The sequence below is a fragment of the Scyliorhinus canicula genome, chromosome 1 (genome assembly GCF_902713615.1).
Source record: "Scyliorhinus canicula chromosome 1, sScyCan1.1, whole genome shotgun sequence".
Taxonomy (NCBI): domain Eukaryota; kingdom Metazoa; phylum Chordata; class Chondrichthyes; order Carcharhiniformes; family Scyliorhinidae; genus Scyliorhinus; species Scyliorhinus canicula.
In genome coordinates, this window is record NC_052146.1 from 292,843,944 (window position 1) to 292,865,177 (window position 21,234).

The 21,234-nt window shown below is 48.8% G+C and overlaps 1 protein-coding gene across 1 annotated transcript in view; it reads left to right on the forward strand.

Moving 5' to 3' along the window:
* LOC119964880 (3-oxo-5-alpha-steroid 4-dehydrogenase 2-like) overlaps window positions 1-18,228 on the forward strand; it is a 62,122-nt gene extending 43,894 nt beyond the window's left edge. Inside the window, exons 5-6 of the mRNA XM_038794997.1 lie at window positions 9,719-9,869; window positions 18,162-18,228. Coding sequence (XP_038650925.1) covers window positions 9,719-9,869; window positions 18,162-18,228 — 218 coding nt within the window. The remainder of the gene's footprint in view (window positions 1-9,718; window positions 9,870-18,161) is intronic.
* The last annotated feature ends 3,006 nt before the right edge of the window (window positions 18,229-21,234 follow it).

Sequence of the window (21,234 nt, forward strand, 5' to 3'; positions counted from 1 at the left end):
CCTGAGCCCGGAATCCTGGGTTAACGACATGGCCGCGTTCATCAAACTGGAGAGGGTCAAGTTTGCCCTGAGGGGGTCGGTACAAGGGTTCTTCCGGCGGTGGCAGCCTTTTCTTGATTTCCTGACGGAGTGTTAGAGGGTGGTCAATCTCAGCAGCAACCGGGGGGGGGGGGGGGGGGGGGGGGGGGTTGTGGATCTGATAAGGGGGTTTGTTTTTGCAACTATATGTCTGTTACTTTCTTTTTTGTTATTAATTTATTGCTTTGTATTTGGGGGGAGGTACTTTTCTTTCTGTTTCTTTATATGCCTTGTTTATTTTATTGTTGGGAGAAAATTTGTTGTTGAAAAATTTGAATAAAAATTATTTTTTTAAAAACTGAAGTGTCTCATCCCTGGAGCCATTCTTGTAAATCACTTCTGCACTCCCTCCGATGCATTCACAACCTTCCTATGGTGTGGCACCCAGAACGGTACTCAATATTCCAGCTGAGGTCTAACCAACGTCTTGGGGAATTTCAGCATAACCTCCTTGCTGCTGTACTCTATGTCCCTATTAGTAAGGTCCATAATACTAGAAGCTGTATTAACTGCTATCTTCACCTGTCCTGCCATCTTCAGTGATCTCTGCAAATATACACCCAGGTCCCTCTGATCCTGCACTCCTTTAAGAATTTTACTCCTTATTTTATATTGCCTCTCCATGTTCTTCCGATCAAATGAATTACCGCACCCTTCTCCACATGATGCTGCCCCACTCCACCAATTTGTCTTTGTCCTTTTTGAAGTTCCACACTGTGGGCGCGATTCTCCCAAAACGGGAGAAATCGTAAAGCTGCCGTAAAACCCGGGCGGGTTTTACGGCAGCGCGCCCCTTCCCGACCGGGGACCGATTCTGGTCCCCGGTCGGGGCTAGCAGCCCGACGCCTTAGGCTCCGGCAAGACGGGCTTAACGAAAATCGTTAAGCCTGCTTGCCGGAGTTAGCGCCGGCTGACGCGTCATATGACGTCAGCCGCGCATGCGCAGTTTGGAAGACTCCAACCCGCGCATGCGCGGGTGACGTCATCGCGTTTTTGCGCGAAACCCGCGCATGCGCGGGCCGGGTTGCCCCTCAGCCGCCCCGCGAATGGATACTGCGGGGCGGCGGAAGGACAAGTAGTGCGCGGGCATCGGGCCCGCTGCCCGCGATCGGTGCCCACCGATCGCGGGCCCATGGCACCCTTGGCACGGCCGTGGTACGGCCGTGCCAATCGGTGCCATGGTTATTAATAGCGAGTTTGTGACGCCGTTTTTACGAACGGCAAGACCAGGTGTGTTTGCCGTTCGTAAAAAACGGCGGAAAGGGCTGGGACTTCGGCCCATCTAACAGCTGAGAATCGCTGCCGGCCGTAAAAAACGGCGGCAGCGATTCGGGTCGGGACTTCGGCGGGGGGGTGGGAGAATAGCGGGAGGGCGGCAAAAATGTCGGGAAGGCCCTCCCGCTATTCTCCCACCCGTCGTGGGGGGCGGAGAATTTCGCCCTGTCCTCTTCACAGTTTACAATACTTGCAAGTGATAGTGTCCCACTCTGAGATTAACATTCAGTTGAACTAGTCTCTGTATCCTTGTGTCTTGCAGGAAGGTGTGTTTAAATCTTCATTGGAAGTGTATGATGGAACCGTTTCTAATCCTTCTTCCTCAATGAATACCATTGAGTGAGAGCAGCTCATTAGAACTGATACTATAACGGCATTTGGGCCTCCTTACTCAGAGCACCCGATCACAAGACATGCACTTTTGGGTGAGATCAAGCCCTCATCTCAGTCACGGCATTGTTTACATCATTAGATGGTGGTCAAGTCTTCTTTCCTATCAGTCTTATGCCTCAGTGGACTTTAAGTTCAGAGTGAGTGCATTTGCAGGGCACCACAGACAAAGCTGAGGTCATGGGGGCAACACGGTGGCACAGCGGTGAGCACTGCTGTATCACAGCGCCTGAGACGCAGGTTCAATTCCAGCCTCAGGTGACTGCCTGTGTGCAGTTTGTATTTTCTCCCCGTGTCTGCGTGGGTATCTTCCGGGTGCTCCGATTTCCTCCCACAGTCCAAAGATGCGCAGGTTAGATAGATTGGCCTTGCTAAATTGCCCTTTCGTGTTCAAAGATGTGCCGGTTGGGTGGGTTGTGGAGATGGTGTGGGGGAGTGGGCCCAGGTAGGGTGCTCCTTCAGAGGGTTAGTGAAGCCGCATGGCTTCCTTCTGCATTGTAGAAATTCTATGGTTCTATTTCCTAGTGAGTCATGAAGCCAGAACACACAAGTGTGAATGTAGGAATCATTCTTGCTGTCAGTGGTTGGTAATCCCTGAGATGACAGGGAATGGCTTTGAGGCCTCAGAGAGAGTGGCCATACAACCTCATTTAACTTCAACACCTGGAATCTGTCAGCAATTACAGTATCACAGGCATGTCTCCCATGCCTTCCTTCCTCCGTGACACCATTGCACTCATACTGACTCTCAGCCTCATGGACCTCCAGATCATGGGACAAGCACAAACGTGACTGGCACTGCCTCTTACTCATTTGTAAATAAGACACAGTTCGACAATAAACCCGAGGTCTGTCAAGTTGCCTCTGTTTTCTGGGGCTCTCCTCCTCACCCTCCTGTTCATGCTCTGGCTCCTTTCACCATGTCTCCCAGGCAGTGCCTCCTGCTGGAGCAGTGCTCGGTGACACTTCTCCCTCCTTTACCAACTCCATTGCATTAGGACTCTGGCAAACACACAAGTGAGCCCTGGGTCCATTTGTCATTTTGCCTTCTCTCTGGAATGAAACACTGAAGACAAGAATGACAAAAGGGACCAGAAAGTGAAGTTTCGAATTAGAAACGTTTGGCAAATGTGGGGCTCTACAGCATGAGATGTTAATGAAAGCAAATGATGCTCACACCATTAGACAATGGGATAGCTGGCACGTCATTAACACGTCCGTCGGGTTTCTGACTTTTTGCTTGCCGGTAGATTATCCGCTCCCTCCCGCCAGGAATCCTGCCGCAGGCAGGGGGGGATAATTATGCTCTAAAATTCAGGCCCATATTTTGACTACATCAAAGGTTCATGTCATAAATAAGCCTTCATAATGTATCCATTCCTGAATCCTTTTAAGATGTCGACTCACATTAACAGTTGTGGCTGATCTCCTTGTGGTGAATGTAATTCACACTGTATTGTATTGTACGGTATTGTGTCCTTATGGGCTCTGTCTGTGAGCCGTTGCGTGGCTCTGCCCATAGGGGGAGATGAGGAGCTTGTACAGGGCTTCACCCTTGGCCCCTCCCCTTACCCCATCCCTTACCGGAAGTATAAAGTGCTGCAGCCGTGTGAGCCTGCCCTCAGTTCTTCTGGTCGCAGGCAGGGTCAATTGTAAGACTATTAAAACCACAGTTTACTTCTAATCGTGTTCCGAAGAATTGATGGTCTCATCAATTTAATAGTCTTAGAAAACTTGAAGAAAACTACTATGGAATCAGCCCTCAAACCTGATCGACTAGAACTCAACCCGTAGGCTGCAGAGGTGAAGGAAATCTTTCCACACTGGCTTCGGTGTTTCAAGGCCTACCTGGCTGCATCGACCACCTCCGAGACTACAGAGGAGCAGAAACTCAGCCTACTGCACGCATGGGTGAGCCAACGCATCTCTACGCAACTCAACCTTACCGACTCCTATACTGAGGCCCTCGCTATGCTCGACCGATTGTACGTGCGGCCGATAAACGAGGTCTAGGCGCGGCACATTTTCACAACCCGCCGCCAGCGCCCTGCAGAGTCGCTAGAGGACTACCTGCGCGACTTAAAAGCCCTTGCTCGGGACTGCAACTTTCAGGCTGTTACGGCCACCCAGCATATGGAACTCGCTGTCCGTGATGTATACATTGCGGGGCTCCGGTCTAACTATGTGCGCCAGCGACTATTAGAGAAGGGGACCCAGAACTTGGAGGACACGGTAGAGCTAGCGACTACTATGGAAGTCGCGTTCCGAAGTCTAAACTCGTTCCCCGCGGACCAAGCAACCCCATTGTGGACCCCCGACCAGCGACTGCCCCAGGCCTGCGCCGCGCGGCCACCCACTCACTTTGGAGCCCCAGCGTGCCATTTTTGTGGCCAGCCCCAACACCCACGGCATCACTGTCCGGCCCGCAACGCGACCTGCAGCAGCTGCAGTCGCAAAGGACATTATGTCAGAGTATGCCTGGCAAAATCGAAACTCTCTAACTTCCCCGCAGCCCAGAGCACTCGCTCCCCCAACTCGCAGGCCCGCAGACCCCGTAATGTTGCAGCATGTCTGCCAACTCCGCCACCGCCCGACATGTGCGACTCCTGGGGGCCGCCATCGAGACAATCCTCCCCCACGCGGCATGCCATGTGCGCGTCATGGGGGCCGCCATCTAGGCAATCCTCCCCCACGTGGCCGGCCATGTGCGACTCCTGGGGACTGCCATCTAGACAATCCTCCCCCACGCGGCCGGCCATGTGTGCGTCATGGGGGCCGCCATCTTGGGCGCCATCTTCCTCGCCACCCGCCACGTGCGATCCACGGGGGCCGCCATCTTGGCCATCAACCAAAGTTCACCTCGACGACTACGACCTTAGCGGACAGTCATCACTGGGCCACTCCAGCACTGTTGATCGAGCCGCCAACTACCCACACCTCAACGCAGTCACGTTGGACCAGTCGCGTCCAAAGCACCTCCAGAGCTCGATGATCTCCGTTCAAATCAACGGGTACAAGACACCGTGCCTCTTCGACTCCGGGAGCACCGAGAGCTTCGTACATCCTGACCTGGTAAGACACTGTTCACTCCCTATCTTCCCTGCACGGCAAACTACCTCCCTCGCCTCGGGCTCGCACTCGGTCCAAATACAAGGGCGCACCGTTGCAACCCTAACGATTCAGGGCGCCAGCTACTCTAATTTCCAGCTGTACGTACTCCCTGACCTCTGCACCCCACTCTTACTCGGGCTCGATTTCCAATGTAATCTCAAGAGCCTCACACTCAGCTTCGGCAGACCCCTACCTCCACTCACTATATGCAGCTTAGCGACTCTAAAAATCGACCCCCTCCACTCTTCGCTAACCTGACGGCTAACTGTAAACCAGTAGCCACTCGCAGCAGGCAGTACAGTCTGCAGGATAGAGTATTCATCAGAGCCAAAGTCCAGCGGCTCCTACGTGAGGGAGTCATAGAGGCCAGTAACAGCCCCTGGAGAGCTCAGGTGGTGGTCGTCAAGACCGGGGAAAAGTTCCGGATGGTGGTTGATTACAGCCAAACCATTAACCGGTTCACGCACCTCAATGCGTACCCCCTCCCCAGAATTGCAGACATGGTCAACCAGATCGCCCAGTACCGCATCTTCTCCACGGTGGATCTGAAGTCTGCATACCACCAGCTCCCAATCCGCCCGGAGGACCACCACTACACGGCGTTCGAGGCCGATGGCCGCCTCTTCCATTTCCTCCGGGTCCCCTTTGGCGTCACAAACGGGGTCTCGGTGTTCCAACGAACAATGGACCGAATGGTGGACCAGTACGGGCTGCAGGCCACGTTTCCATACTTGGACAATGTCACCATCTGCGGCCATGACCAGCAGGGCCACGACGCCAATTTCCACCAATTTCTCCAAACTGCCCAGAAACTCAATCTCACCTACAATAAGGATAAATGCGTTTTCCGCACTACCAGACTAGCCATCCTCGGCTATGTCGTGGAAAACGGAGTCCTGGGCCCCGACCCGGACTGTATGCGCCCCCTCTTACAACTCCCTCTCCCTCATTGTCCCAGGGCCCTCAAGAGGTGCCTGGGATGCTTCTCTTATTACACCCAGTGGGTCCCCCAGTATGCGGACAAAGCCCACCCACTATTTAAGACCATACTCTTCCCACTGTCAGCTGAGGCCCGCCAGGCCTTCAACTGCATCAAGGAGGACATCGCCAAAGCCGCCATGCGGGCGCTCTCGCCGCCACTCTGAATCAAGCAGGGAGACCAGTCGCCTTCTTCTCCCGAACCCTCTCCGCTTCGGAAATTCGACACTCCTCAGTCGAAAAAGAAGCTCAAGCCATTGTGGAAGCCATACGGCACTGGAGGCACTACCTCGCAGGTAGGAAGTTTACCCTCATCACCGACCAAAGATCGGTTGCCTTCATGTTCGACAACTCGCAAATGGGCAAAATAAAAAACGATAAAGTCTTGCGGTGGAGGATCGAACTCCATATAATTATGATATCATATATCGACCGGGGAAGCTCAACGAGCCCCCAGATGCCCTGTGACGCAGCACATGCGCCAGCGCGCAAGATGACTGCCTGAAGGCTATCCCCAACGACCTCTGCCACCTGGGAGTCACCAGGCTCGCCCACTACGTTAAAGCCCGAAATCTGCCTTTCTCCACCGAGGAGGTAAAAGCTGTCACCAGGGATTGCCCGATCTGCGCGGAGTGCAAACCGCACTTCTATAGACCAGACAAGGCCCACCTGGTAAAGGCTTCCCGGCCCTTTGAACGCCTGAGCATCGATTTCAAAGGGCCACTCCCCTCGAACAATCGAAATGTGTACTTCCTCAACGTCATAGACGAATTCTCCCGCTTCCCCTTTGCTATCCCGTGCCCCGATATGACCTCCCACACAGTTATCAGAGCCCTCCACAGTGTCTTCACCCTGTTCGGGTTCCCCAGCTACGTACACAGCGACAGGGGTTCGTCCTTCATGAGTGACGAGCTGTAGTACCTGCTCGACAAGGGCATCACCTCGAACAGGACTACCATCTACAACCCCAGGGGGAACGGGCAGGTGGAGAGGGAGAATGCGACAGTCTGGAAGACCGTCCTACTGACCCTCCGGTCCAGGAATCTCCCGACCTCCCACTGGCAGGAAGTCCTCCCCGACGCGCTCCAATGGATTAGGTCCCTCCTATGCACCTCCACCAACCAGACCCCTCACGAACGGTTATTTGTTTTCCCTAGGGGCACTACCACGAGGGTTTCGCTCCCATCTTGGCTGAGGACACCGGGCCCGGTTCTCCTCTGGAAGCACGTCCGGGCACACAAAACGGACCCGCTAGTAGAGAGGGTACTACTGCTACACTCGAACCCACACTACGCCTTTATTGAATACCCCGACGGACGTCAGGACACCGTTTCCCTCCGGGACCTGGCGCCTGCAGGATCCACCACTACCACCACCACCGAGGTACCCCTCACACTACACCCCACCCAACCCCCCACACCCTGCGCCCCCACGCCTATAGGTTTCCTGCTCGCGTCCCGTGCCCCCGTGCCTATAGGTCTCCAGCGCCCCCCTTCGTCCGTCGCACCGGTCAGGAACGGAGCTCGGACTGAGACACCCCCGGAGTCCACCCGCATACCCGCACCGACCGTCACCACCCAGCCACCCGAAGAGGCTGCAACCCCGTGCTCCGCCGATCTCAAATGACGACTCGGCCACCCGACCGGCTCAACCTGTAGACCCGTCAATTCACACTGTATTGTATTGTACGGTATTGTGTCCTTGTGGGCTCTGTCTGTGAGCCGTTGCGCGGCTCTGCCCATAGGGGGAGATGAAGAGCTTGTACAGGGCTCCACATTCGGCTCCGCCCATGGCCCCTCCCCCTACCGGAAGTATAAAGTACTGCAGCCCGTGTGAGCCTGCCCTCAGTTCTTCTGGTCGCAGGCAGGCAATGTTGTAAGACTATTAGAACCACAGTTTACTTCCAATCGTGTTCCGAGTGAATTGATGGTCTCATCACTCCTAACAATAGACCCTCAGCTTGCATTTTTGCCATTCTCCAAGGGGACTCTCAGTCATTTTCTGTAAGTTTGGCACATATCATACGATTCAGGAGCCTGGTTTTATTTGAAGTCTGCAATGCTGAAGAACATAATAAAACTGGAATAATTTAGATCTCAAAAGGAAAGTTGCAGCCCACTTAGACTTGTACTTCAGTGGTGCTAGATTCTGGAGCTACATAGCAGTTCCCGATGTATTATAAAAGTGTTTCACTTTGTAATTGGATTTACAAGTGGGATTATTCATTGTGGTGGAATCTCGTATCTGTAGCTGGATTTGGACTAGTGCCCATTCATTTGTCCCAAAAATCACTCTGGCCAAATTCCCAGGGTCAGCCTAATTATAATCATTTAAAATGGATTCCTGCCTACAAATGCAAAGACCAAGCTGCAGAAAGAGGACAATCTACAGCTACACCACTAAGAATTCTCCTACCTCTCTTCAGGGTGACAGAAGAGTCAGGTGTCATGTTTTGAAATGGAGCTTTCCAATTCTCCCTGCCCACTGTCGCAATGCTGAACATCAGTATCAATCCCATGCAGACGCTAGTTATGCTGCATTAACATCATTGCATCATTGCTGTTACCTTAAATACACTGCCATATTTGTTGAATATAGTCAAGTGATTGCTATCACTTTTGGTGGAAAGTGATTGGGTGCGTTAAATGTTTCCCACCTTTATCCATCCCTCATTTACCTGAAATCAGGCAACGTTGAGGCCCTATGGTTTTCTGGGTGCAGTTGCATTGTTGTTATATCCAACTCATTCTTTTCTAGGTCATCAAAACTCTGGAGCCCTTTACCTCCTATAATGTCTACCTCCTTCTACATGCTACAATATTCACCCACCAAGCCTGGTGTCACCTACCTACAAATTCTTGTTTTACCTCATTAATTCTCTGACTTTTTTCAATCTTGTTGATGTCCGAAAGTGTCCACCTTAGGCCCAAGACTGATGATGACGTGTATCTGGGCTGAGGTGGGGATGGTTAGCCGTTTCAAATTCCTAGGGGTGCACATCTCCAAAAATCTGTCCTGGTCCACTCACGTCGACGCTATCACCAAGAAAGCATAACAGCGCCTATACTTCCTCAGGAAACTAAGGAAATTCGGCATGTCCGCCTTAACCCTTACCAACTTTTACAGATGCACCACAGAAAGCATCCTATCTGGCTGCATCACAGCCTGGTATGGCAACTGCTCGGCCCAGGACCGCAAGAAACTACAGAGAGTTGTGAACACCGCCCAGTCCATCACACGAACCTGCCTCCCATCCATTGACTCCATTTACACCTCCCGCTGCCTGTGGAAAGCGGGCAGCATAATCAAAGACCCCTCCCACCCAGCTTACTCACTCTTCCAACTTCTTCCATCGGGCAGGAGATACAGAAGTCTGAGAACATGCACGAACAGACTTAAAAACTGCTCCTTCCCTGCTGTTACCAGACTCCTAAATGACCCTCTTATGGACTGACCTCATTAACACTACACCCTGTATGCTTTATCTGATGCCGGTGCTTATGTAGTTACATTGTATACCTTGTGTTGCCCTATTATGTATTTTCTTTTATTCCCTTTTCTTCCCATGTACTTAATGATCTGTTGAGCTGCTCAAAGAAAAATACTTTTCACTGTGCCTTGGCACACGTGACAATAAACAAATCCAATCCAATCCTATCGCATGACTGTAACCTTCAGCTGCTGAATGCACAAATCACAACAGCCATCTTACATCTAGCCAACTTATTTGTATTCAATAATCCTAAAGTGTAATAAGATGTACAGCACTTTGAAAGAGGTTTACTAAGTTAACAACACCATATGTAAACAAGATATTGATGAAAACAGCCAATAAATAGCAAACAGAGCCTTGGATGATCAGTTATCAACTCTCCTGTTTTTGCAGGTGGGTTATTTGAATATGTCACAGCAGCCAATTACTTTGGTGAAATATTGGAGTGGTTTGGTTACGCCATTGCAACTTCTACTTTGCCAGCCTTTGCCTTTGCCATTTTCACTGCCAGTCATTTGGGATCGCGTGCTTGGCATCATCACAGGTAATTTGTGAGCTTGCATCCTATGTGTTTGCAATCAGTCTAGTGGTGCAATGAGGGCAATTTTAACCTCTCACAAAAAGCTGACAGGTTCAGTTGCAGCACTGGTTTAGCATGCACCCTAATTTTATGCTCCATTGAACTTAGGAGAGGGCACTGCTGGGCAGAGTGTAAAACCAGGTAATCTGCTGGGCCCTCTGGGTTTCCCATCTTGCGTGAGGTTACAATGACCCATAATATGTTTTGAGTGGTACGTCGATTGCCAAACCTTTTAAGTTTGAATCCCAACCTTGAAAGATAGTCATGGATCAACAGGTTGAAATGACATGGATATTCAAAGAACAAAGGACAAAGAAAAGTACAGCACAGGAACGGGCCCTTCGGCACTCCAAGCCCGTGCCGACCATGCTGCCTGACTGAACTAAAATCTTCGACACTTCCTGGGTCCGTATCCCTCTAATCCCATCCTATTCATGTATTTGTCAAGATGCCCCTTAAATGTCACTATTGTCCCTGCTTCCACCACCTCCTCCGGCAGCGAGTTCCAGGCACCCATTACCCTCTGGGTAAAAAACTTACCTCATACATCTACTCTAAACCTTGCCCCTCGCACCTTAAACCTATGCCCCCTAGTAATTGACCCCTCTACCCTGGGGAAAAGCCTCTGACTATCCACTCTGTCTATGCCCCTCATAATTTTGTAGACCTCTATCAGGTCGCCCCTCAACCTCCGTCGTTCCAGTGAGAACAAACCGAGTTCATTCAACCGCTCCTCATAGCTAATGCCCTCCATTCCAGGCAACATCTTGGTAAATCTCTTCTGCACCCTCTCTAAAGCCTCCACATCCATCTGGTAGTGTGGCGACAAGAATTGAACACTATACTCCAAGTGTGGCCTAACTAAGGTTCTATGCAGCTGCAACATGACTTGCCAATTCTTATACTCAATGCCCCGGCCAATGAAGGCAAGCATGCCGTATGCCTTCTTGACTACCTTCTCCACCTGTGTTCCCCTTTCAGTGGACTGTGGACCTGTACACCTAGATCTCTCTGACTGTCAATACTCTTGTTGGTTCCACGATTCACTGTGTATTCCCTACATGCCAAAATGCATTACCTCACATTTGTCTGGATTAAACTCCATCTGCCATCTCTCTGCCCAAGTCTCCAAATGATCTAAATCCTGCTGTATCCTCTGACAGTCCTCATCGCAATTCCACCAACCTTTGTGTCGTCTGCAAACTTACTAATCAGACTAGTTACATTTTCCTCCAAATCATTTATATATACTACGAACAGCAAAGGTCCCAGCACTGATCCCTGCGGAACACCACTAGTCACAGCCCTCCAATCAGAAAAGCACCCTTCCATTGCTACTCTCTGTGTTGTATGACCTAGCCAGTTCTGTATCCATCTTGCCAGCTCACCCCTGATCCCGTGTGATTTCACCTTTTGTACCAGTCTGCCATGAGGGACCTTGTCAAAGGCCTCACTGAAGTCCATATAGACAACATCCACTGCCCTACCTGCATCAATCATCTTTGTGATCGCCTCGAAAAACTCTATCAAGTTAGTGAGACATGACCTCCCCTTCACAAAACTATGCTGCCTCTCACTAATACGTCCATTTGCTTCCAAATGGGAGTAGATCCTGTCTCGAAGAATTCTCACCAATAATTTCCCTACCATTGACGTAAGGCTCACTGGCCTGTAGTTCCCTGGATTATTCTTGCTACCCTTCTTGGGTTGGGGAGGTTTTAAACTAATGTGGCAGGGGGACGGGAACCAGATTAGGAAGTTAGAGGTCAGTAAAAGGCAGCAACAAAAGCCAGTAAGGTACGAGATAATAAACTCAATGTGACTAAGGGGAAGAGTAGACAGGGAAGAGATGATGAACGCAAAGGGACAGGTGGTCTGAGGTGTATTTGTTTTAATGCGAGAAGTGTAGCAGGTAAGGCAGATGAATTTAGGGCTTGGATTAGTACTTGGGAATATGATGTTATTGGTATTACTGAGACTTAGTTGAGGGAAGGGCAAGACTGGCTACTAAATATCCCAGGGTATAGATGCTTCAGGAGGGATAGAGAGGGAAGTAAAAAGGGTGGAGGAGTTGCATTACTGGTCAGAGATGATATCACAGCCGTGATTAAGGAGGGCACAATGGAGGATTCGAGCACTGAGGCAATATGGATAGAGCTACGAAATAGGAAGAGTGCAGGAACATTGTTAGGACTTTACTACAGGCCTCCCAAAAGCGAGCGTGAAGTAGAGGTACAAATATGTAGACAGATTATCGAAAAATGTAGGAGCAATAAGGTGGTCGTGATGGGAGATTTTAACTTCCCCAACATTGAATGGGACTCATGTAGTGTTGGAGGCGTAGATGGAGCAGAATTTGTAAGGAGCATCCAGGATAGTTTTTTAGAGCAGTATGTAAATAGTCCAATTTCGGAAGGGGCCATACTGGACCTGGTATTGGGGAATGATCCCGGCCAGGTGGTTGAAGTTTCAGTCGGTGATTATTTTGGGAATAGCGATCACAATTCCATAAGTTTTAGAATACTCATGGACAAAGACGAGAGTGGTCCTAAAGGAAGAGTGCTAAATTGGGGAAAGGCCAAGTATAACAAAATTCGGCAGGAGCTAGGGAATGTGGATTGGGAGAGGCTGTTTAAGGGTAAATCCACATTTGAAATGTGGGAGTCTTTTAAGGAAAGGTTGATCAGAGTGCAGGACAGACATGTCCCTGTGAAAATGAGGGATAGAAATAGCAAGATTAGGGAACCATGGATGACGGGTGGAATTATGAGACTAGCTAAGATAAAAAAGGAAGCATACAAAAGATCTAGGTGACTTAAAACTGATGAAGCTTTGGAGGAATATCAGGAAAGTAGGGCAAATCTCAAACGTGCAATAAAGAGGGCTAAAAGGGGTCATGAAATATCTTTGGCTAACAGGGTTAAGGAAAATCCCAAAGCCTTTTATTCGTATATAAGGAGCAAGAGGGTAACTAGAGAAAGGATTGGCCCACTCAAAGACAAAAGAGGGAATTTATGCATGGAGTCAGAGGAAATGGGTGAGATTCTTAATGAGTACTTTGCATCGGTATTCACCAAGGAGAGGGACATGACGGATGTTGAGGCTGGGGATGGATGTTTAAATACTGTAGGTCAAGTTGTCATAAGGAAGGTGTCATTTAGGCCTCAGGGTAGCATGGTGGTTAGCATCAATGCTTCACAGCTCCAGGGTCCCAGGTTCGATTCCCGGCTGGGTCACTGTCTGTGTGGAGTCTGCACGTCCTCCCCGTGTGTGCGTGGGTTTCCTCCGGGTGCTCCGGTTTCCTCCCACAGTCCAAAGATGTGCGGGTTAGGTGGATTGGCCATGCTAAATTGCCCGTAGTGTAAGGTTAATGGGGGGATTGTTGGGTTACAGGTATACGGGTTACGTGGGTTTAAGTAGGGTGATCATTGCTCGGCACAACATTGAGGGCCGAAGGGCCTGTTCTGTGCTGTACTGTTCTATAGAAGGGGGAAGTTTTGGGTATTCTAAAAGGCATTAAGGTGGACAAGTCCCCAGGTTATTGAGGGAAGCAACGGACGAAATATCTGGGGCCTTAACAGATATCTTTGCAGCATCCTTGAGCACGGGTGAGGTCCCAGAGGACTGGAGAATTGCTAATGTTGTCCCTTTGTTTAAGAGGGGTAGCAGGGATAATCCAGGGAATTATAGACCTGTGAGCTTGACGTCAGTGGTAGGCAAACTGTTGGAGAAGGTACTGAGGGATAGGATCTATTCACATTTGGAAGAAAATAGACTTATCAGTGATAGGCACATGGTTTTGTGCAGGCAAGGTCATGTCTTACAAACCTAATAGAATTCTTTGAGGAAGTGACAAAGTTAATTGATGAGGAAAGGGCTGTAGATGTCTTATACATGGACTTCTGTAAGGCGTTTGATAAAGTTTCCCATGGCAGGTTGATGGAAAAACTGAAGTCGTATAGGGTTCAGGGTGTACTAGCTAGATGGATAAAGAACTGGCTGGACAACAAGAGACAGAGAGTAGTGGTGGAAGGGAGTGTCTCAAAATGGAGAAAGGTGACTAGTGGTGTTCCACAGGGATCTGTGCTCAGACCACTGTTGTTTGTGATATACATAAATGATCTGGACTAAGGTATAGGTGGTCTGATTAGCAAGTTTGCAGATGATACTAAGATTGGTGGAGTTGCAGATAGCGAGGAGGACTGTCAGAGAATATAGCAAAATATAGATAGATTGGAGAGTTGGACAGAGAAAGGCAGATTGTGTTCAATCCAGGCAAATGCGAGGTGATGCATTTCGGAAGATCGAATTCAAGAGCGGACTATACGGTCAATGGAAGAGACCTGGGGAAAATTGATGTACAGAGAGATCTGCGAGTTCAGGTCCATTGTACCCTGAAGGTGACAACGCAGGTCGATAGAGTGGTCAAGAAGGCATACAGCATGCTTGCCTTCATCGGACAGGGTATTGAGTACAAGAGTTGGCAGGTCATGTTACAGTAGTATAGGACTTTGGTTAGGCCACATTTGGAATACTGTGTGCAGTTCTGGTCGCCACATTACCAGAAAGATGTGGATGCTTTAGAGAGGGTGCAGAGGAGGTTCACCAGGATGTTGCCTGGTATGGAGGGTGCTAGCTATGAAGAAAGGTTGAATAGATTAGGATTGTTTTCATTGGAAAGACAGAGGTTGAGGGGGGACCTGATTGAGGTCTACAAAATTATGAGAGGTATGGACAGGATGGATAGTTTGTTCGAAGAGTGGGGATGTCAATTACAAGGGGTCACAATTTCAAGGTGAGAGGGGGAAAGTTTAAGGGAGATGTGCGTGGAAAGTTTTTTACGCAGAGGGTGGTGGGTGCCTAGAACACTTTGCCAGCGGAGGTGGTAGAGGCGAGCACGATAGCATCATTTAAGATGCATCTAGACAGATATATGAACGGGCGGGGAACAGAGGGAAGTAGATCCTTGGAAAATAGGCGACAGGTTTAGATAAAGGATCTGGATCGGCGCAGGCTGGGAGGGCCGAAGGGCCTGTTCCTGTGCTGTAATTTTCTTTGTTTGTTCTTTGTTCTTCTTAAACGAAGGAACAACATTGGCTATTCTCCAGTCCTCCGGGACATCACCTGAAGACCTGAAGGATCCAAGGATTTCTGTCAAGGCCTCAGCAATTTCTCTCTAGCCTCCTTCAGTATTCTGGGGTAGATCCCATCAGGACCTGGGGACTTATCTATCTTAATATTTTTCAAGACGCCCAACACCTCGTCTTTTTGGATCTCAATGTGACCCAGACACACCCTTCCCCAGATTCAACATTCACCAATTCCTTCTCTTTGGTGAATACTGATGCAAAGTATTCATTTAGTACCTTGCCCATCTCCTCTGGCTCCACACATAGATTCCCTTGCCTATTCTTCAGTGGGCCAACCCTTTCTCTGGCTATCCTCTTGCTTTTTATGTAAGTGTAAAAGCCTTGGGATTTTCCTTAAACCTTTTTGCCAATTACTTTCCGTGACCCCTTCTAGCTCTCCTAACTCCTCGCTTAAGTTCCTTCCTACTTTCCTTATATTCCACACAGGCTTTGTCTGTTTCAGCCTTCTCGCCCTGCCAAATGCCACCTTTTTCTTTTTGACGAGGCGTACAATATCTCTCGTTCTCCAAGAATCCCGAAATTTGCCAAATTTATCCTTCTTCCTCACTGGAACATGCCGGTCCTGAATTCCTTTCAACTGACTTTTGAAAGCATCCCACATGTCAGATGTTGATTTACCCTCAAAACATCCGCCCCCAATCTAGATTCTTCAGTTCCCGCCTAATATTGTTATAATTAGCCTTCCCCCAATTTAGCACATTCTCCTTAGGACCATTCTTATCCTTGTCCACCAGCACTTTAAAACTTACTGAATTGTGTTCACTGTTCCCAAAATGCTCCCCTACTGAAACTTCTGCCACTTGGCAGGGCTCATTCCCCAATACCAGATCCAGTACAGCCCCTTCCCTAGTTGGACTGTCTACATATTGTTTTAAGAAGCCCTCCTGGATGCTCCTTACAAACTCTGCCCCATCTAAGCCCCCAGCACTAAGTGAGTCCCAGTCAATATTGGGGAAGTTGAAGTCCCCCATCACAACAACCCTGTTGTTTTTACTCTTTTCCAAAATCTGTCTACCTATCCGCTCCTCTATCTCCCGCTGGCTGTTGGGAGGCCTGTAGTAAACCCCCAACATTGTGACTGCACCCTTCTTATTCCTGATCTCTACCCATATAGCCTCGCTGCCCTCTGAGGTGTCCTCCCGTAGTACAGCTGTGATATTCTCCCTTACCAGTAGCGCAACTCATCCACCCCTTTTACATACCCCTCTATCCCGCCTGAAACATCTAAATCCTGGAAAGTTTAGTTGCCAATCCTGTCCTTCTCTCAACCACGTCTCTGTAATGGCAACAACATCATAGTTCCAAGTAATAATCCAAGCTCTAAGTTCATCTGCCTTACCCGTAATACTTCTTGAATTAAAACATATGCACTTCAGGCCACCAGACCCGCTGTGTTCAGCAACATCTCCCTGTCTGCTCTGCCTTAGAGCCATACTGGCCCTATTCCCTAGTTCTCCCTCAATGCTTTCACCTGACCTATTGCTCCAGTGCCCATCCCCCTGCCATACAAGTTTAAACCCTCCCAAAGACTATACAAATCACCCAAATAACGAAGAAAAATAAAATTCTGGATGTGCTTTTGCCGTCAGCAGTTTAAGTAGAATTGCAAATGATTGCCTCCTGACTTAATGCTTACTGATATGAAATTGGTGTGTTGCTCCTGACAAATTCTAAATTCGGCCCCTGCTGGCTTCAGGTTGGAAGGTACTCAGTTGAGACCTAGCACAACACAGACATCTATCAATGATTCCTTGCAGCGATATTGACATTTCTATCCAATTATATTGTCCTGTTCATGCCGAAGAAAGGAGGTGTGGGAGATCAATGCACTACCACAAGGCGTGACTAAGACAAGCAACAAAGATGCATTTAAGGGGATGCTAGATGTACACTTGAAGGAGAAAGGAATATGCTGGGAAGGTTAGATAAAAAGGGGTTGAAGGAGGTTTGTGTGGAATATAAACATTGGCATGGACCAATTGGGCTGGTTGACCTCTTGTGCTGCTGTGCAATCTGTATCAATCTGCTGAGTGCTACTTCTGTCTTTGAAACAAATGCTAAATCAACTGGCTGAATTTTATGCTGGGCAGGGGTCAGGAGAGGGGAGGTTGGGTGGCACCGCAGCACTGTGGTTTGCACTGTTGCTTGACAGCGCCAGGGTCCCAGGTCCGATTCCTGGCTTCGGTCACTGTCTGTGGAGTCTGCATGTTCTCCCCGTGTCTGCGTAGGTTTCCTCCGGGTGCTCTGGTTTCCTTCCACAATTCCCCACAGACATGATTGGACATTCTGAATTCTCCCTCAGTGTATCCGAACAGGCACCGATGTGTGGTGACCAGGGGATTTTCACAGTAACTTCATTGCAGTGTTAATGTAAGCCTGCTTGTGACAATAATAAAGATTATTATTATTAAGAAGTAATCTCAACAGCGCCATTGGGAGTGGTGGCCACTGCTGGGACTGCAGCAAGTCCAGAGAGTAGAGAGCAACAGTGGAACTGGACTTGAAGGTGATCCCGGGGTCTCACCAGGGTCAGGTTGGCAGGTCCTAGCAAGGGGGAATGTGAGGGTGGGAGACTAGGGTTGATGGGACCGGAAGAGTTGGGAAACAAGGGAGTAGGAAATACCTAGTGTGGGACTCCGATTGATGCCAAGGAACCAAAAAGAGGGCACCGCCCCCTCGCCTAGTCACCAGTCCGACAGGTTTCACTGATTGGATAAGGCACTAGGCATTGGCGTACCCCACTGCTGGTGACATCACAACAGTGGTGCGAAGCGGCCCTTAATTGGCCCTTAATTTAAGGAAGGAAATCTGCCATCCTTACCTGATCTGGCCTATGTGAGACTCCAGATACTCAGTGATATGGTTGACCCTTAGTTGTCCTCAGAAATGGCCTAGCAAGTCATAGGGCAGCTATAGGTTCAAGGGTAAGTTGGGATGGGCAAAAATGCTGGCCTTGCCAGTGATGGTCACATCTCATAAAATAATTTTATTAAAACTTCCATCGCTTGAATAGAATTCTGGATTTCTTCCCTGTACTTTTAACCCATTAATTGCCACTCTATTCTGCTCTGCACTGTACTGATTGCTTTTATTTTCATGCATTTAGATATTATCTGGAAAAGTTTGATGACTACCCAAAATCAAGGAAAGCGCTGATTCCTCTCATATTTTAACATATATACATCTGGAGATAACCATATCAAACCATATCAAACTCAGGATACAAGTTTCAAATCAAACCGAACATTTTGAAATTCAAAATGGAAGTTCCAAGAGATATTTGACTTGACTTTATACATATTGTAACAGATTTATACACTTACATATTATAACTGATGATAACTGGTGATAAAAGAATATACTTTTTTCAATGTCCACATACAGTCAAGAGGCAGCTTCTTTAAGTTTTGTGAAACCATCAGATCAATGAAGTACTTAGGGCATCACGGTGGTGCAGTGGTTGGCACGGCGCCGAGGACCCGGGTTCGATCCCAGCCCCGGGCCACTGTCTGTGTGGAATTTGCACATTCTCCCCGTGTCTGCGTGGATCTCACCCCCACAATCCAAAACTGTGCAGGTTAGGTGGATTGGCCACACTAAATTGCCTCTTAATTGGAAAAAAAGAAATAATAATATAAATCATAATCATATAATTTACAATGCAGAAGGAGGCCATTTGGCCCATCAAGTCTGCACCAGCCTTTGGAAAGAGCACCCTGCTTAAGCTCACACCTCCACCCTATCCCCATAACCCAGTAACCCCACCTACTCTTTTTGGACACTAAGGGCAATTTAGCATGGCCAATCCACCTAACCTGCAGAGCTTTGGACTGTGGGAGGGAACTGGAGCACCCGGAGGAAACCCATGCAGACACGGGGAGAAAGTGCAGACTTCACACAGAGAGTGGGCACTCTAAATTTTTTTTAAAAGATCAATAGAGTACTTGTCACCGACAGTTTGGTGAGCTCACAGTGGAAAATCAAAGGAGCTCTTGGGTTAACAGCATAATTGACTTGTCTTTAAATTTAGTTTCTTTAACCAACATAACCGACAGTCTTGTCACATCCAGCTGTGAATGGTAATGGACAATTAAACAACTCGGGAAGTTCGGTAGGGCAATACGGTAGCACAAGTGGATAGCACTGTGGATAGCACTGTTGCTTCACAGCGCCAGGGTCCCAGGTTCAATTCCCCGCTGGGTCACTGTATGTGAAGAGTCTGCATGTTCTCCCCGTGTCTGCGTTGGTTTCCTCCGGGTGCTCCGGTAAGCGGCACTTACTCAGCAATAACCTGCTCACCAATGCTCAGTTTGGGTTCTGCCAGGGTCATTCACCCCCGACCTCATTACAGCCTTGGTTCAAACATGGAATAAAGAGCTGAATGCCACAGGTGAGGTGAGCATTTGACCAAGTGTGGCATCAAGGAGCCCCAGCTAAACTGGAGTCAATGGGAATCAGGGGGCAAACTCTCCTCTGGTTGGAGTCATATCTGGGACAAAGGAAGATGGTTGCGATGGTTGGAGGTCAATCATCTCAGCTCCAAGACATCACTGCAGGTGTTCCTGAAGGTAGTGTTCGAGGCCCAACCATCTTCAGCTGCCTCATCAATGACCTTCCATCATAAGGTCAGAAGTGGGAATGTTTGCAGGTGATTGCACAATGTTCAGCACCATTCATGACTCCTCAGATAATGAAGCAGTCCATGTCCAAATGCAGCAAGACCTGGACAATATCCAGGCTTCGGCAGACAAGTGGTAAGTTACATTCGTGTCACACAAGTGCCAGGCAATGACCATCTCCTACAAGAGAGGATCTAAACATCACCCCTTGACATTCAATGGCATTACCATCGCTGAATCCCCCACAATCAACATCCTGAGGGTTACCATTGATCAGAAACTGAACTGGACGAGCCACGTTAATACTGTGGCTACCAGGACAGGTCAAAGGCTAGGAATCCTACAAGTAACTCACCTCCTGACCCCCAAAGCCTGTCCACCATCTACAAGGTACAAGTCAGGAGTGTAATAGAATACTCTCCACTTGCGAGTCAAGCTCCAACAACACTCAAGAAGCTCAACACCATCGAGGACATAGATGCCCGCTTGATTGTTCCCTCTTCCACAAACATTCAAAACCTCCATCAACAACAAACAGTGGTGGACATGTGTACCATCTACAAGATGCACTGTAGTAACGTGCCAAGGTTCCTTAGCCAGCACCTTCCAAACTCACAACCACTACCATCTAGAACAACAAGAGCAGCAGATACCTGGGAACCCCACCACCTGGAGATTCCCCTCCAAGTCACTCACCACCCTGACTTGGAAATATATCGCCATTCCTTCACTGTGGCTGGGACATAATCCTGGAATTCCCTTTTTAACAGCACAGTGGGTGTACCTCCACATCAGGGACTGCAGCGGTTCAAGAAGGCTACTCACCACCACCTCCTGAAGGGCAATACGTGCTGGCTTAACCAGTGATGCCCACATCCCATAAATTAATTTTAAAGAATTTTGGCAATCAGGCTACATTGGTGGCGCCTACTTAGGTTCAGCTGTGATTTAGTGATAGCGATCTCACCTCTGAGCCACCAGGTCCAGCATTGAAGGAACTTGAGCACGAATTCTAGACTGGCACTCCAAAGCAATCCCCAGAGTGTTGTATTGTTGGTAGGTTCCATTTTTCCAATGTGATGCTGAACCAAGGACTCATCAGTCCTCACAGGAGGGTGCCAAAAGATTCTATGACATTATTTTGAAGACCAGGAGAGTTATCCCTCGTGTTCTGGCCAATGTTTATCCCTCCAACACCCCTGAAAGGGGAGACTATCTCATTGCTTTCTGTGCAAACTTGCTGTATGCAAATTGGCTCCTGCGCTTCCTAAATTATTATTTATTTATTTATTTTTTTAATTTTTAGAGTACCCAATTATTTTTTCCAATTAAGGGGCAATTTAGGGTGGCCAATCCACCTATCCTGCACATCTTTTGGGTTGTGGGAGTGAAACCCACACAGACATGGGGAGAATGTGCAAGCTCCCCACGGACAGTGACCCAGAGCCAGGATCGAACCCGGGTCCTCAGCGCCGCAGGCAACAATGCTAACCACTGTGCCACCGTGCTGCCCTTGCTTCCTAAATTGTATCAGTGGCTAAATTATATAGAATATTTCAT